The sequence below is a fragment of the Nilaparvata lugens genome, chromosome 1, assembly GCF_014356525.2.
Source record: "Nilaparvata lugens isolate BPH chromosome 1, ASM1435652v1, whole genome shotgun sequence".
In the NCBI taxonomy this organism is placed as follows: Eukaryota; Metazoa; Arthropoda; class Insecta; order Hemiptera; family Delphacidae; genus Nilaparvata; species Nilaparvata lugens.
The window spans coordinates 39,595,415-39,613,448 of record NC_052504.1 but is presented as its reverse complement, the minus strand read 5'-3'; the positions used below and the strand labels follow the sequence as shown (position 1 = coordinate 39,613,448).

Below are 18,034 nucleotides of genomic sequence, written 5' to 3'. Positions count from 1 at the left end.
TCCCGCAAATAATCTGGCCAATTTGCTTGAAATTCACAATTGATTGAAAGTTCTTTTAGTTTGACAATATAATCAGCAATTGATTCGTGTTCTTGCTGATTTCGCAAACTGAACTTGTACCTTTCAGCAATAAAGGAAGGCTTTGGATTTAAATGAGTTCCAACTAAGCTTACAAGTTCTTCGAATTTCTTTGTAGTAGGCTTATCCGGAGCACACAAATGTTTCAGTAGATTATATATTTTGAGTCCCATTATAGACAATAACGTTGAAACCTTTTTATCATTTTTAATGTCGTTTGCATCCATAAAAATTTCAAGTCTCTCGATGTACAACTCCCATGTTTCCTCACTGGCATCAAAAGCTCCAATATGTCCTATAAACGCCGCCATAACACGCCTAATGAAACTTCCAATTTCTCGTCGCCAATGTAAAATATGATAACCATAAATAAAACACAACCACTTACTTTAAATAACTCACTTTATTATTTCTACGATTCATCATGCCAACATAACCTTTATGACCACACAGAGCGCGAAAACAACCACGTCTGCCAACCTCATAGCTACATACATTACAATCTTTGATTGCAGTATCTATTCTTAAAATATTGAACAAAGCGTTTACATAGTATAACCTACATAGTACCTATTACATCATATAGTATCAATTATTAGCTGCGGTACCGTCTTCATCAATACAGTTTTTGTGATTCGTTGATCTGTATTAATTTTCTCAAATTGACCAGCTTCAATTTCTTCGAAGTCATTTTCTCAAAAATTGTCTTGATACACCTACATTTTATCGCCTAAATTGTCAAGGGATAATCCTTGCTGAACAAGAAAGAAAATTTGAATCATCAGGATACTATAATTTCATTGAAAAAACATTTTCCAGAATTTTTCCATTTATTTCAATTTATGTCCGATGTCCTCGCCTTATCAGCGTTTATTATTTCATGGTTGAAAGAAATCATTTTTTAACCACTTTTCTTTTTTTTAAACTTATCACAAAGCATTCATTAGATTAATGAATAGCATATTAATATGAGAACACATTCTCTTAATCAACAAACATATTTTCTTATTTTCCTAGATATTGTTCAAAGGAATATCATTTTTTTCGCCAATAACAACCTAAAAAACATACTTTTTTGAGCAAACAACTGTATACTTTATTGACATGGATAGTTCATCAATATAACAATTTATTGTTTACATCATTGTACCTAATGATCTATGACAATAGAACGGATTGATTGATACAATAATCAACATTATAACATGATTTTCATATTTTTAGATATGTATGAATAATTCAATAGAAATGGGAGTTCAGTTTATAAAAATATTTATTCCTACAGCAAATGCGGGAGAAAAGATGAGGTTGATCAACTGACTACGAAGTGGAGGGTTTAGTAGGTTCAAAAGCCGTATCCACCGCCATATCCTCCATATCCACCGCCATAGCCACCATCATGGGGACGGTGGTGCGGGGGCCGGTGATGCGGGGGGCGGTGATGGGACCCCCTCTGGCGAGCCACACGAACCAGAGGAGGAAACTTCTCGGACTTGTCTGAAAACACGTCAACAGATTAATGGTCATATTGTTCAGATAGATTCAAATTCTAAAAAAATATAAACAGAAAACTTGCGTTTTCCAAATTAAATTGGAATAAATGAGCATTTCTACTGATTAAAGATGAATAAAAGTACATTCCTTACTGGACAAGGCTGCAAGGTAGAACGGTGTGAATATTATGGAAGTTTGTATATATGAATTGTTTTACAGAAATTACTATAAAGTAACAACTGGAGTTGACTAGTAGAGTGAGTAAAAAGTTCACAAATTATAAGAATTTTGTATTTATCATTGATTTACAAATATTAACATGAGGTAATACGACTCAACTAGTAGAGAGAGCAAGTATAATATAGTAACTATTTCTATTGGTATGGAACTATAGCTTATTTTAAATTCTTAAGCTTATTTTGAATTGAATGCTTATTTCAAATTCGACATAAAAGTAGCAAATCTATTGTTACTGATACTTGGAAATTTGAAATGATATAAATTACATTAGAAAAGGAAAAATGGAGTTGACCCAGGTCACTGGAGTGACGTTAAGTGCAGTAAAATTTTATAGACTTGTAAATACTGTGGTGCGTTTTTTAACGGCTTCACACATGTAGAGTGAATCTTGTACTGAGTCAATGGTGTAGCGGCTATAAATTTTGTAATTGCGTGCGTGGACGCTGAGTATACACCAGACTGATTGATTCACTACAAGATTCAATACAATTGTCGGAATCGCGGGAGGCCTAAACGCTCGCTCACCCTTGATTCTTCTAATGACAAATTGTATAGTAATGAAATTTTTATAAGTATGTAGCGATCGCTAAACACTGAAGACGGATACCTTAAAATTATTACCTGTGAAGAATGAGCATACAAAATCATACAGGTCGAGCAGAAATCCCGATGTAGATAATTTACGGGACTGTGTCTCTAATAAGTTCTGAAGGATTAAAATACGGTATTTGAACCAAATATCGTTCAGAATATATTTCGAGAACAGAGTCTTGTCGGGTTTTAAGCTCTATTGTAGGAATTTATATGATCTATGGCTGCCACTGCTGTACAATTGATGCATTCGCTCCAAAGTCGAGGTAGGTAACAGATAAAAGCTGATGTATGAGCAGGTAAGGACAAAGAATAAATATCTCGATCTGACCCCACTCGCTACATCCACTTAGACCTGTTCCAATATCCAGCTCAATTCAATTATTTCAATGATCGTATTCGATCGGTTCTTGATGATATAGAACGTATCAGACACAATAATTGACAGGCTTAAGAAATAATCGAACTCAGAAAGCGAATTAACAAAACTGAAATATATTACAATAAAATATGTAATCATACAGTGCAGATTCAGAATTTGATTTACAGGTTGATAATAATTTAGCATTAATAGAATAGTTAAAAATTTTCTTGTGCTTGCATGATACCATGCGTGATTCAACAGAATTTTACAATTGATAAAATTGAACAGTTTTGAAAAAATAGTGAAAAAATGAATTATAAAAAATATTTTAAAGTTGCTCGGGGTCGTGGTTCAGGCAGCGGAGGATAGTTAATCAACTACAAATTCTTATAAATTAAATATGAGTAAATTCTAGATTCTTAAATGCTAAAGCGCTTGTCGGCGTGGCCAATAATTTAACGAAGAAAAAATTTATGTTTCTGCACTAAAATATTTTCGAAGCGTAGATTGGGGCCCCTTATGACTTATAACTCACGTGAAATTCCTTGGTCGTCGTGGTTTTCTTCTTTAGATCAAAAAATCGTTTGATCGGCGGCAATCCAGGCTTCGGTTTCAGCACGTGGGGAATTTTAATTTAAATATCTCCTTCACCGAATTAATTAAGGGATAATTTACTTTAAGCTTTTAATTTATCGATTGATGAAAACAGAAATTTACGAATAACAAATAAATTGGCCTAAAATATCGGCTCACAAATAGAACATTTAAAATCGAACAAGAAATTTTCACAAATAGGTCTTTGGTAACTATAAAGAGATCTGCACGGTGAGGATTTCAAAAGGGAAGTGCTGCTCTTTTCTCTAAGCTTTTAGGCTAGACCTTGCTTCTCAGAATCTCATGTAATAATTTGCATAAAAATTTGCCATTGGTAGAACGCTTGTGACGTAAACATGACGTCAGTGGCAAGTAGTAGAATACAATTCCTTTAATTACAATAATAATTTAATTTATGTAATTCTTAAAACTGCTTAATCTTCTAGACATAGTTCCTCTCATACAATGTACACGTGCTAGTGTAACTGATAAGGCAGGGTTGGTGTCTGATAATAGATTAACATGTGTTGCTTTCAAACGATCACCGTCTTGGTGCTATTTCTATGCACTGTGATTGGCTTAGACCTGCCATAGAGATTTAATTACCATGTGGTTCGGTTGAATTAAATTATTAATAATTAATATTCTTGTACAATTTTTATTAGGTTTGAGATTATTATAATTAATTTCTGCCATTTTATCAATAATATAATTTCATGCTATGACCTATTTAGTTACAATAAGACCTGACGTATAATATAATTTCTTAAATAATAAATAATTTCAACAATAATACATACATTTTATTTTTTTTTTATTTGAAATTCTTGATCCTTTATGGATAGTTTTGATTTTTAGAGATGGTATTATATCTTACGTGAAGCCAGCGTGACATTTGACAATACTTTGAATCAGTCAGCTGCGTTCGAACTGTTTTAAAACATCTGATCGATAGTAAACAAAGTGTAACCTCAAAATCAGTGAGCGATTCATAAATAATTTGTGCTTTATTTGCAAAATAATTATAATTTTATTGAATAATTTTCCTAGAAAAATATTCAGTACAGAACGGTACTCTTATCTAATATACAGTTATTGATAAGTAAGCTTTATCGCTCGGTCGCTAACTATTCCTTTAGCAAATTCCTTCATTTTAAAAGGTAATCACAATTTTTCTCTCTTTTCATGAGATCTATTTGAAAGATTCATCACACAAAAGCCCCCAGGATATTTTAAATAGGTAATTGGGAGACGAGTCGAAACAATGACTATTTGAAAAATCCGATATTGTGATGAATACACTATTTCATCTCCTTACTTCTACGAAAACTCAACACTTAACACTAAAAACAATATATCGTGCACTTTTGGCTACGAGAAAATAAATAATTGATTGTTCCTTCCATTGGATACAATCGAAATACAATAATTAATGAGGTCTCTTAGGATCCTTCATTAAAACAACTCCACAACTTCCATTCATGGGTGGCTTATGAGCAGACCCATAACTATAACAAATATACAAGATTTCACATATTACTTCTTAAGATTTGAACAGTATTTGCAACAAATATAGACTTTCATCATTTTTTCATAGTTATTACAGGTTTCGACTCTTTGGTTTGGCTTTTACATAGATTGGGTGAGAATGTGATTTTACTTCGGTGACTTGACAATCGTCTACCGTTTGACTCGAGCAATTTCTTATTTGCGCTTAGTACGTTGCGTACAAACAGGGTTACACTTGAAATGGCTTTCTTGATTTTTATCAATGTTGGTTACAAATATTAAGTCCTTAAGATTATATTTATCAATTTGAATTTCAATTCATGATCTTTTGATGCAACAGTAATAAATTTCACATTTAAAGGTAAGATTTCATTTTCTTTGGAGTTTTTTTTTTAGAGATACATTCATATGACACAGAACATGCGCATTTCGTGCAAATTAACATAAATATATATATTTTTTTTTGTTTGTTTTTTACTTATATTCCACATTAATAATAGGTTACATTAATTGAATAACGATATTGCTTTGATTCTATTAACATTGACTCTAGGATTTCGTACACATTGGTTGGTGGGACGAAGAAAATTATCGAACAGGCGTTGGTTCTGAATAGATTTTTCTATTGATTCTGTATTTCAAGGTTAGTTTACACATTTTTTCAAATAAACTTTGTTTATTTTCTTTCCTCCTATTCACTACTAATTTCATGTTATTTCTAATTTATAATTATTTTCTGTGGATAATCCAATTTTTGTTTTTGTTTTCCAGTTGGGCGGATATAACTAGGCGATTGTTTCTGTGATGACTATGACATGAGGCGGATGGCTTGATTAGGTTGGTAATTTTAGAGTTGTTTCGTAGTTTTATTTCCTTCTGTTATTAAAGTTGATAATAATTTCTTCATTTGAAGTGGATTAATAATATTTCCTTATTAGCTGAGATGCGGCGAAGTTTAGGTTATGTTGATTAGGCTGCAGTAGAAAGATGCCAGTCTGCTAAGATATGATTCGATGTGTAGGCTGTGATTATGAAGTGTTTAATAATTGGTGTATTCCACAAATGTAGTTTCCAGTTAATTCACAATGATTTCTTAAGCCCCCATCTAAATTTGATTCCTGATTTATTTCAAGGTTTCCGTTCCAATTTGCAACTATCCGTTTTACTAAACTCGGCTTAAAACGAATGTGCCGGTGGTGTAGATCGATTCTTACAAACTCGTTTCCTCTTTGTTGGCCGGTAACATGCAGTTTGATATCCTTAAATCTGACATGCCGGTGGTGTCTGTGGGTTTTTTCAAATAATCCTTTTCTTTTTTGCATGCCGGTGTACAGTTTGTTTGATTTCAACCGGACATGACTGCGGTGGTTGTAGGTTCTTCTTGATATGGTCTTCCTTTTTCCTTGCATGCTGGTAGGGAGTTTGATGTGGAATTTCAGTCTAACATGACGGCGGTGTAGATGAATTCTATTAGTTGGTTTTCTTCTTTGACGTATTGTAATCCTTCTTGTTCGTTGTTTTGATTTGTAGGTTTTCAGTTTTGGTTGTGATTCTGATTTGTTGTGTGTTTCCATTTCATTTCTATTGTTTATTGGACTATCTTCATGAATGCTGGGTTCATATGTTGCAGGCGCTGTCCTCGGTGGATGGACGGTGATGTGGGCGGTCGGCGGTCCGGGCTGCTCTTCCACTCGGCGGGCAACGTCCTTGGATTCCTGGTGTCCGGCGCGCGGTGGTACGGGATGTCCCTCTATGCCCTGGATGACGTCTTCAGCTTGGCGGGCGATGTCGTCCGGTCCCTCTCGGCGTTCTGCAGGGTGCGGCGCGACTCCAGTCTTGACATTTTCGGTAGGTTGGTCTTCCATACATGTATCACGTCCGCTTGCTTGTTTGACTTCCTTTATTTGGTCGTAGTTCTTATTTATATTGTTTAGTGTTTCGTTCAGTTGTTTCCTTTCTTTGATCATATCGTTCAATGCTTCCAGGATGAGACTCATCTGTAACACGGAAGGGGTGGGTGTGTGGTCTTCGGATGGCGGCAATGGTTCTATGACATGAGATGCGGCGTCCGGACCTCTGGAACGGCAATGCATGGGCGTTTATCCCGCGTGACATCTTCCGTCCTTGAAGTCGCCGATGTGGGTTCCAGGATGCGGTGTGGTACTTCCATAATTTATTGGATGATGTGAAGGTGCAAGTGCGTTGAAACGACCACAAACATGTGAGGTTATGTGAAACGATTATAAGTGAATGATCAGAAATTGAAATAGTGTAAAAAAAATTTGTTGAAGTGAAGAATACAAAAGTGTGCTTCAATAATATGTTCAGTGATGAAATGAATCAAGTTAGCAATATCGTTAACATAAAAATGATAATAACACACAGGATACAACAGTGAACACTTATGCGGTAATACAGGTACGCCTCTTATAATTTATTATTACTATTATTATAAATATCTTACTTTTATAATTTCTTGCCGCAATTCAATATATAGGCTAGTGTTCTTTGCACAATTTTATATAAAAGGGGCAGTGTTTTGTTTGAATTATTCCGCAATATATCCGTGATTTAATTTTACTTCCCTCTTTATGTTTTAAAAACTTTTAAAAATGTAAATAACTTCAATCCTCTTTTCTGTAAATATTTATAAATTGTTTCAATATAGACCTAATATTCTTCAAATAATATGACCTTTCTTATGATATCTCTTATACCTATGACTTATAGTATGACCAATTTTCGAATAACACGATAATAAAATTCTGAGTTCGATTTTTTCTCTAAAAATTCATCAATCGATAAATTTCTTTTCTGTTCAAAAATTGGGTATGGTACGACTTGTTATTTTATATAACAGTGAACAGTTAATACTAAATTCGAAGAAATTCACAACCATGAATTTTTCACAAATTTTCCCGTTGTCAGCGCTATAGTATACTGAGCAACTAAATAATCCTCGTAGTCGATTATCCACCTCTTCAATGCCTATCACTGTTGGGCGCCAAAATCATGTGGAGCGTGATTTGAAGGCTTCACACATGTAGAGTGAATCTTGTACTGAGTCAATGGTGTAGCGGCTATAATTTTGTAATTGCGTGCGTGGACGCTGAGTATACACCAGACTGATTGATTCACTACAAGATTCAATACAATTGTCGAATCGCGGGAGGCCTAAACGCTCGCTCACCCTTGATTCTTCTAATGACAAATTGTATAGTAATGAAATTTTTATAAGTAGTGTAGCGATCGCTAAACACTGAAGACGGATACCTTAAAATTATTACCTGTGAAGAATGAGCATACAAAATCATACAGGTCGAGCAAAAATCCCGATGTAGATAATTTACGGGACTGTGTCTCTAATAAGTTCTGAAGGATTAAAAATACGGTATTTGAACCAAATATCGTTCAGAATATATTTCGAGAACAGAGTCTTGTCGGGTTTTAAGCTCTATTGTAGGAATTTATATGATCTATGGCTGCCACTGCTGTACAATTGATGCATTCGCTCCAAAGTCGAGGTAGGTAACAGATAAAAGCTGATGTATGAGCAGGTAAGGACAAAGAATAAATATCTCGATCTGACCCCACTCGCTACATCCACTTAGACCTGTTCCAATATCCAGCTCAATTCAATTATTTCAATGATCGTATTCGATCGGTTCTTGATGATATAGAACGTATCAGACACAATAATTGACAGGCTTAAGAAATAATCGAACTCAGAAAGCGAATTAACAAAACTGAAATATATTACAATAAAATATGTAATCATACAGTGCAGATTCAGAATTTGATTTACAGGTTGATAATAATTTAGCATTAATAGAATAGTTAAAAATTTCTTGTGCTTGCATGATACCATGCGTGATTCAACAGAATTTTACAATTGATAAAATTGAACAGTTTTGAAAAAATAGTGAAAAAATGAATTATAAAAAATATTTTAAAGTTGCTCGGGGTCGTGGTTCAGGCAGCGGAGGATAGTTAATCAACTACAAATTCTTATAAATTAAATATGAGTAAATTCTAGATTCTTAAATGCTAAGCGCTTGTCGGCGTGGCCAATAATTTAACGAAGAAAAAATTTATGTTTCTGCACTAAAATATTTTCGAAGCGTAGATTGGGGCCCCTTATGACTTATAACTCACGTGAAATTCCTTGGTCGTCGTGGTTTTCTTCTTTAGATCAAAAAATCGTTTGATCGGCGGCAATCCAGGCTTCGGTTTCAGCACGTGGGGAATTTTAATTTAAATATCTCCTTCACCGAATTAATTAAGGGATAATTTACTTTAAGCTTTTAAATTTATCGATTGATGAAAACAGAAATTTACGAATAACAAATAAATTGGCCTAAAATATCGGCTCACAAATAGAACATTTAAAATCGAACAAGAAATTTTCACAATAGGTCTTTGGTAACTATAAAAGAGATCTGCACGGTGAGGATTTCAAAAGGGAAGTGCTGCTCTTTTCTCTAAGCTTTTAGGCTAGACCTTGCTTCTCAGAATCTCAATGTAATAATTTGCATAAAAATTTGCCATTGGTAGAACGCTTGTGACGTAAACATGACGTCAGTGGCAAGTAGTAGAATACAATTCCTTTAATTACAATAATAATTTAATTTATGTAATTCTTAAAACTGCTTAATCTTCTAGACATAGTTCCTCTCATACAATGTACACGTGCTAGTGTAACTGATAAGGCAGGGTTGGTGTCTGATAATAGATTAACATGTGTTGCTTTCAAACGATCACCGTCTTGGTGCTATTTCTATGCACTGTGATTGGCTTAGACCTGCCATAGAGATTTAATTACCATGTGGTTCGGTTGAATTAAATTATTAATAAATTAATATTCTTGTACAATTTTTATTAGGTTTGAGATTATTATAATTAATTTCTGCCATTTTATCAATAATATAATTTCATGCTATGACCTATTTAGTTACAATAAGACCTGACGTATAATATAATTTCTTAAATAATAAATAATTTCAACAATAATACATACATTTTATTTTTTTTTTTATTTGAAATTCTTGATCCTTTATGGATAGTTTTGATTTTTAGAGATGGTATTATATCTTACGTGAAGCCAGCGTGACATTTGACAATACTTTGAATCAGTCAGCTGCGTTCGAACTGTTTTTAAAAACATCTGATCGATAGTAAACAAAGTGTAACCTCAAAATCAGTGAGCGATTCATAAATAATTTGTGCTTTATTTGCAAAATAATTATAATTTTATTGAATAATTTTCCTAGAAAATATTCAGTACAGAACGGTACTCTTATCTAATATACAGTTATTGATAAGTAAGCTTTATCGCTCGGTCGCTAACTATTCCTTTAGCAAATTCCTTCATTTTAAAAGGTAATCACAATTTTTCTCTCTTTTCATGAGATCTATTTGAAAGATTCATCACAATACTTTAATCGATTAATAGAATATAAGAATCATAAATTTGAACATTATTGGGTAGTGAGTTTTGTAATAGAGATTTTTTTGTTGCCATGCATAGAATTAAAGGCACATGGAATAAACTGATATTTTAACTAAAAGAGCTCAAAAAAATACAGAATCCAAAATATGTGTTTCTATTATTGTATATCAACTTCAAAACAAATTCTTAAAAAAAATAATTATTTTTTACCATTGGATGAAGATTTTGAATAAATTGTCTCTTGAATTTGAAATCGAAAATAACAATAAAAAATTGTAAAATATGGTTTTTATTGGAGATTAGAAAATTGGAGATAATACCGTATTCAACAGCTTCATCGAGTTATTCAATAATAATTTATTATGAATCCAATTTTCCACTTGATCCAATTTCAAATTATTAATTGTCGCGAAGTTTGAGTACAGTATGTAAATATCTCTCAATACCTCAACATATTTTGTATCTTTACTACCACACAAAATATTATTTATAAATGAGTTTCCTGTATTGGTGTTACGGGAGAGATACAATACATACCTTCTTCTTGCTTATCAGCCGTAGCAAGCACAGCTATCGCCAGAATGGCGAATAAGATGAAGAATATAGACTTCATTTTCATGGAGTCGAAGATAGGCAACTGATGATATCCTGCATTTTTACTACATATTTATACATAGAAACCAAACCGATTAATGAGATGCCTGTAGATGAGATGCTAATTGAGTCCACCTGTATCTCAAATGTGTTTATACTTAGATAATCAGTTACAATATTTTCAGTCGAAGTTGTGTTATTGAAGGAAAAACCACTGGAGAATGACGTCAGCTATGACCAACTAAATAAGTATTATCGTCTTTTGTCTTTTCCTAGTGCTAAAATAACTCTATTTGGCTTCCATATCTATCAGAGAAGTCATTGACTAGATAGCCTTAGAATAATACGTTGATTGAAGACTGAAAATACGGTAATACTGTTATATTATCAGGAATGAGTTTTGCATCGGTGGTACGAGGTAATTAGTAATAGATAATATTATTCAGTTCAACTGAAAAGGATAGGAACTCAAATAATGTAGTACAGTATAACATAGGCCTACCGTACATACAAAACTTTCAAAACAGTAGATTTACGTACTGTAGGACTACTACTTTCGTATTCCAGATAAACATGATGTTAAAGTTGATAATACAACCCTTCTGTTCTTCATTATTTCCTGCATCTTCAGTACTTTTGATCCATGTTAATAGGAATCTCTTGGTTACCCATCAGTTCAAAAATGTCAAACTCAACAGTGACCAGAGAGCAGCTCTCAAGAAAATGTTTAGGTATTGTTTTCAGTGAACATGGGTCTTTCATACAGAGTGAGTCATATGTATGGGAACCCTTCAATAAGTTGGAGACTGTAGTAGATATAATACTGTAACTTTCATGATAAGTTATATTGGTCGAATGCTCTACCTTTTGACATACAGCTGAATTCCAACCCCTCATACGGAGGTGACGTAGAGGTTGTAACTTGAATATTTTAAATGTATCAATCAATCAATAATCCTTTATTGTCATGAAACACAAAGTGTTGTAACAAACGTCAAAATACAATAAAATTAAAAACAGTCAAGATATTTTTAAAATAATAATGATATACGGTAGTCAAAATAATGTTTTTGTAAAAAAATACAACAACATTGGCAAATAGTAATAATAAACAGAATCAATTGATAAATAGCAGGTATTAAAACGGGGTCCAACACAAGTCACAACAAATCTGTTACAGTTATAAACAAATGAACCCTGAAGCTATTCAAAAAATTCACCAACAGAATAAAGACATCTTTCTGTAAGTAAGCCTTTTATGTGTGATTTGAATAGTGAGGTACTCAACAGTCTTACTTCAGGGGCAAGCTCATTGAACAACTTAATTAAACACTCATTGATGTCAACACAAATACAAGATGTGAACAATAATTGTGTGGTATCGTACATCATTTGAAAGGCTTTTTTAAAAAAGAGAGATGGCATCAATAGAAATGTCTCATGATACTTGTATTCAAAATTACGGCTGAATGAAGTTTTAGTTTTTGAAGAAATGAGGGTTTCTAACTCCATTATTTTGAATTTAAACCCCCATGTGTGATACATTATTCTAAACGCCTTCTCAATATGACATCAATAGAATTTTTTTATAATATTTTTATTCAAAATGCCGGTGATTGGAAGATTTAGTTTTTACTTGATACTTCAATCAACAGCCATTTTGGAAACAAGCATCATAGAAATTTTTTATTGTTGTCATTTTCCTTGTTTCGATAATGGATTTGAAATTTTGTACATTTAAAATATTCGAGTTACAACCCCTAAGTCACCTCCTTATGAGGGGTTAGAATTCAGCTGTATGTCAAAAGGTAGAGTATTCGACCAATATAACTTATCCTGAAAGTTACAGTATTATATCTACAACAGTCTCCAACTTATTGAAGGGTTCCCATACATATGACTCACTCTGTATATCGAATATTATACAGAGTGTTTCAGAAGTAGTGTCGAACATTTTAGGGTATTGCTCCTGGATGATATGAAACTGCAAATGTCGTATTTGAAGTGTCCAAAGCTCGGTGGATATCCTTATAGCTGCCATTTTGTTTTTTTCACTTAGGAATTTTTATCTCAAGAACGAAATGTTGTATTGATCTGAAATTTGGCATGAATATTTATGCTACAAAGACTCAACTTTAAAAAATAAAATGAAAAAAATTCGATCTACATATTCAAAATGGCGGCCATTTTAAATTTATGATGGCAAATTTCTCGAGAACCGTTCACTTTACAGAAAATTTACAAAGAGACAAGAAGTTGAATGAATTTAATCAAGAATTCATGGATACCTTATTTATTAAGATTGGTCAAAGAATAACAGAAAATTAATATTATTTTCGCACTGCATGAATGCACAAGACAAACAAGATCATCTGAGAAACATTGTAAAATCAGCTGTATGGCCATATGGAGCCATGCCGAGTTTCAAAGCTTCATCTTAAATATAATTGGAATTAAAAATTCAATATTGATGTTTAAATGGTGAAAAGTGATCATGCATGCAGTACGAAAATATCAAATTTATCTGTTATTCTTTGACCAATCTTAATAAATAAGGTACCTTGAAATCTTGATAAAATTTGCTAACTATTTTGTATCTTGTAAATTTTTATTGACTAGTTGGCCCGGCGAACTTCGTACCGCTAAATAGTTGATGCATCCCATGACAAACTGCACACCTGAGGAGGCGCGATGTGGCATTTTGCATCCAGGTGCTTCTTGCTTATTGGTTTGAATGGAAGAACTCACACACTCTGAATCGGGCATGGCGTGGAACGGTGTGATGAGGCAATCTCCATAAGATCAACACTTCTTATCACCAAGCCGTGCCTTCTCAGGTGTGCTTAGCCTTAGCTTAATCTGATACATCACTATATTTTTATGAAAATTACTAGCCGTCAGGCTCGCTTCGCTCGCCATATCCGTCTAGCCAGGAGGCTCCGCCCCCTGGACCCCTGACTGGATCGTCCAAGAATGAGATCAGCAGGCTCGCTTCGCTCGCCTGCATTTTCCATTTGAGCATTTTTATCATATGTTAGGACAATCCAGTCGGGGGTCCAGACTAAACGTCTGGCTAAACGGATATGGCGAGCGAAGCGAGCCTGACGGCTAGTAATATAATATTCCCAGGATTGAAGTAGCAGTGCCCAATCAATTTTTCCGCGATAAATGCATTCAAATCTTCAACTTGGTGCCAACCTAACAAAGTCAACTCAACTTAATGCCAAGCTGACAAAATTATTAATTTAGTTGCCAGTTAACGACTATTTCGAAGAGGTACTCTATCCAGATTATAGTTCTATAGTAACATATGATATGAAAATTTCAATTATAATTAAGAGATTGGGAGAAAAAGAATATACATGCTAAAATACGAACTTTAAACCCTTAAAAACAACCCTTAGAGTTAAAATATTGCCAAAAGATTTCTTAGTGCGCCTCTAAAGGGCCAACTGAACATACCTACCAAATTTGAAAGTTTTTGGTCCGGTAGATTTTTAGTTATGCGAGTGAGTGAGTGAGTGAGTGAGTGAGTGAGTGAGTGAGTGCCATTTCGCTTTTATATATATAGATTCAACAATCAGCATTTACATTTATATATCTCAATATGGACTTCCTATGTGCTTAGTTAGTTGTGCAGCAGTTGTATTTTTCCATTATTTATTATTTGGAAAGTGATTCTATTCTCCTCGAACATTTAGTATATAAATATTATAATTAAATTATAATAAAATTTTTAGTATATAGCTTGTAAGTCTTTATACCTGTAAGTCTTTAAACCTGAGGCCGCACTGCTGGATGGTTACTCACAGAATAGTCATTTTGTTTTTAATCGGGGCGTTCAGAATAAAATACATGGGCGGTTATGAAGCAGCACACACTCTTGTCTACTATCTACCGACGGCTGTTGTATGACGCAATGATTATAACAGCTGTTTTTTATTTCTGAGTGTGGCCAGCTCACAAATCTTCTCCCATAAGGATTACATGAAAACTTTGAAGGACCGTAGGAAAAAGTCCTGAAGTCGGATTATATATCTGATAGGCCATAAACCTGGTCCTGAACATAACGAACACAACCAAAAAACCCATCAAATTCTGTGCAAATATAGTGTTATTGAATGTAAAAATTTGAGGCTCGATTTTTATTTATATAGATTGAAAGTGGAAAACGTATCAAAAAGTGTTTGCAGCTTATCTTTGAGTTGAATTCCCATGATTGTATTGAAGTGAACTGGATACTTTCCATCACTAATTCGCAACATATTTTTACAATACTATTTTCGATGATGCTATCAAAACTTTCTGAAAAAAATAATAGCCCAAGCGTTCTATTCTGAATAGATTAATAATCTCAATTTGGATGATGAACAACAGTGCCAGAAATTTGCATGAAATTTCAAAATGAGTATGGCAGTTCAATCCCTGTGTTCATGGACTCATTTAAAAAGAACGAACTCTAAGGAAATCTGTATCTAAAAGTGAGCTAATCTATGATATAATAGAGAAAAGAATTCGCTTAGGGAGTTCACGAATGACGCATCATCACGTCTGAACTATGTCTGAGGTTATGATTGATTAACTTTCAATTTTGCCTACTAAATTCTCAATTTACGGAGGATTGTGAGAGGCATATTCTACATTCTTCAAAATTTCAGTAGGTCAGGCTTTTTATTAGATCCTCGCGGAACACGGGTTACCTGTCAGTCAATAATATTTAAATCCTGCATTTTGTAGTATAGGCAACACTTGTTGCATGTTCGAATCGCTTAAACACAAACAACACTTCTACTTACAACACTCTTATTCTACTCCTGTTGACGAGAGACGATCACTTGAGTTGCCGACTCCGCTGAATATAATAATTATTCATCATTGATGAGTTAAAAAATAGATTTCCGGTGGTCGGAAAACACCTAAAACTGAAGGTACGCTTATCTCTCATAATCAATCAACGCACGATTATGCACAATGCTTTAATTGAATAAGTTGAGTGCTTGATTGAATACCGTACATTTAGAATTGCTTAAAATAATGAAATAGTTCGAAAATCATGAGGTTATGATGAAGAGTGATTTTACGAAGCAGGCTGTGCTATGCAAACAAAGTACGGGATCAGTCTAGTTATCCAGTGGTGCTGTCAACCCGGGGAACAATAATTATCAACATTTTGTCTCATCCCTATTTTACAGACATTATCTACATACAAATGATTCTGAACTATTATTTATCCTATTATTTTAAATTATTGCGAAACAATTCAAATAAATTTTATCCTTCACGCTTGTGAAAATATTTATCTTGCATGCTTTGGTATAGGCAATGGTACTAGCAGCTCAGTGCTCATCTAATCAACAATCATAGTATGGAATCTCGTAGAAACATCAACATTGGAAAAACAATGTATTTACTTTCATCTTGTCAGCTATCATTTGCAATCAGAATAGCCTACTGCATTAACATACGTTGAACCAATTGTGATTCAACCCATAGTGTAATAATTATTGTGTTAATCTTTCTGTGTTGTACCACTTATTTATTGAACATTTTTCTCAAAATGATCTAGTTTGTATTTTGTCATATTTTGATAAGTGGTTTTTAATTTTTTTCAAATTTCAAGTCATTTCATTCAATCTTCATGTTTCTTGTATTGCTCTTCGTATAGAGGCTATTGAATCTCTTTCCCTCTTGCTATTTTAGAACAATTATTTTGTTCTTTTAAGATTATTTAGTCATATATATTTATTGTTTTATTTCTGTTGTGTTCAAGAAATTAATAGAATTCCATCAATTCGTGATAATTACATAACTGTCATTGGGGGTATGTAATATGCGCTCACTGACATATGACATGCGATAACTCTCACTCTCCAATTCTCCTTGAAAGAGGATGGTTGGACATGTGATGATGGGAAGGATTTTAAATCCTCTACAGAGAGTTGACGATTCTCATTATTATTATAATAAATAATTTCAACAATTATTTGTTGAACGATTCTCATTCATCTAGTTATATTACAATATTATATTATCGATTTTTAAATTGCATTCAATCTTCATTGTGATAAATTATTCATACTTTATAGAATTCCTTGAATTATTAACTAAAGGTTGTAACTCACATGAATTAAGAACTCTAATTCTAATCTAAATTAAAAAGAGATCACTCATTCAAGTTATATTTTGAACAGTATATTATTCGTATAGATAGTGATGACGCTAAACAGGACTATCAGCGAAGTAGTTCAATCTAATTTTGAATGACAAATGGAATTGTTGTCTCTTGCCTACTTGGAAGGTCTTTCGTCTTTCCCTAATTGCTTTTTGTTACTAATTGGCTTAATATCTTAATCTTGTTAATAAAAATTGATGAGACAGGGCTACGCATCCATTTGGTTCATTCTCATTTGCAGTGAATCCACGCAGGATGAGGAAAATTTTATTTTTATTCTTGTCAACTTTGACGTTTCTGACGGTTAGCTGCTATGAAGAAGGTAATGACTGTTGATATTTTTTTTATTAAAAATACGATATCTATGAATCATAAGTGGTAAAGTTAATCAATTTTTTTGTTTGTTTTTTCATAATGTTAATGACATAATATATTTGTTGCAATATAATTTATACAGAACTGTAAGGTTTTGTTTCCAAGAAATCAGATATAGTCCAGTCAATATAGGCATAAAAAGGGGGTGTGATTGCGATTTAAATTGTAGTTCTGATTTTCTAATATACTGTTTGGATACATGAGAGAAGTCCAGAAGCAATTTTTTCATGCAATTTTTTCTTGTGCTGAAACAGGATGGATTAAAAATCAAAAAATTTCGGTTCACTTTCCAGTTTTCAGCTATTTCTGCCAAATCCAGTAATAGGACACAAAATTTGCTCTCGCCTTCTTTTAGATTATATAATTCTGAATAAAATGAGATCAGTACTCTAATGAGTACTGAGTTGAGATTCTCCAAAAAGGAGTATAATTAAAGAAAAAATCAATTTTGATAAATTTTAGTTTTTGATCAACAATATCTTCCGATTGTTAACATAAGGATGTATAATTCAGAATCACTCTGGGCTCTGGGCGTAATTTTGTGCTCTACAATCTGAGACCAGGTGGAGCGCTC

The 18,034-nt window shown here is 33.3% G+C and overlaps 1 protein-coding gene across 1 annotated transcript; it reads right to left on the bottom strand.

The window, feature by feature from the left end:
- Nucleotides 1-889: 889 nt before the first annotated feature.
- Nucleotides 890-11,011, bottom strand: LOC111052510 (protein suex-1). The gene is made up of 2 exons (XM_022339214.2): nt 10,857-11,011; nt 890-1,575 (listed from the first exon to the last, which is right to left on the bottom strand). The coding sequence occupies exons 1-2, from the start codon at nt 10,936-10,938 to the stop codon at nt 1,424-1,426; spliced, it is 234 nt and encodes a 77-aa protein (XP_022194906.2). The 5' UTR covers nt 10,939-11,011; the 3' UTR covers nt 890-1,423.
- Nucleotides 11,012-18,034: the final 7,023 nt, after the last annotated feature.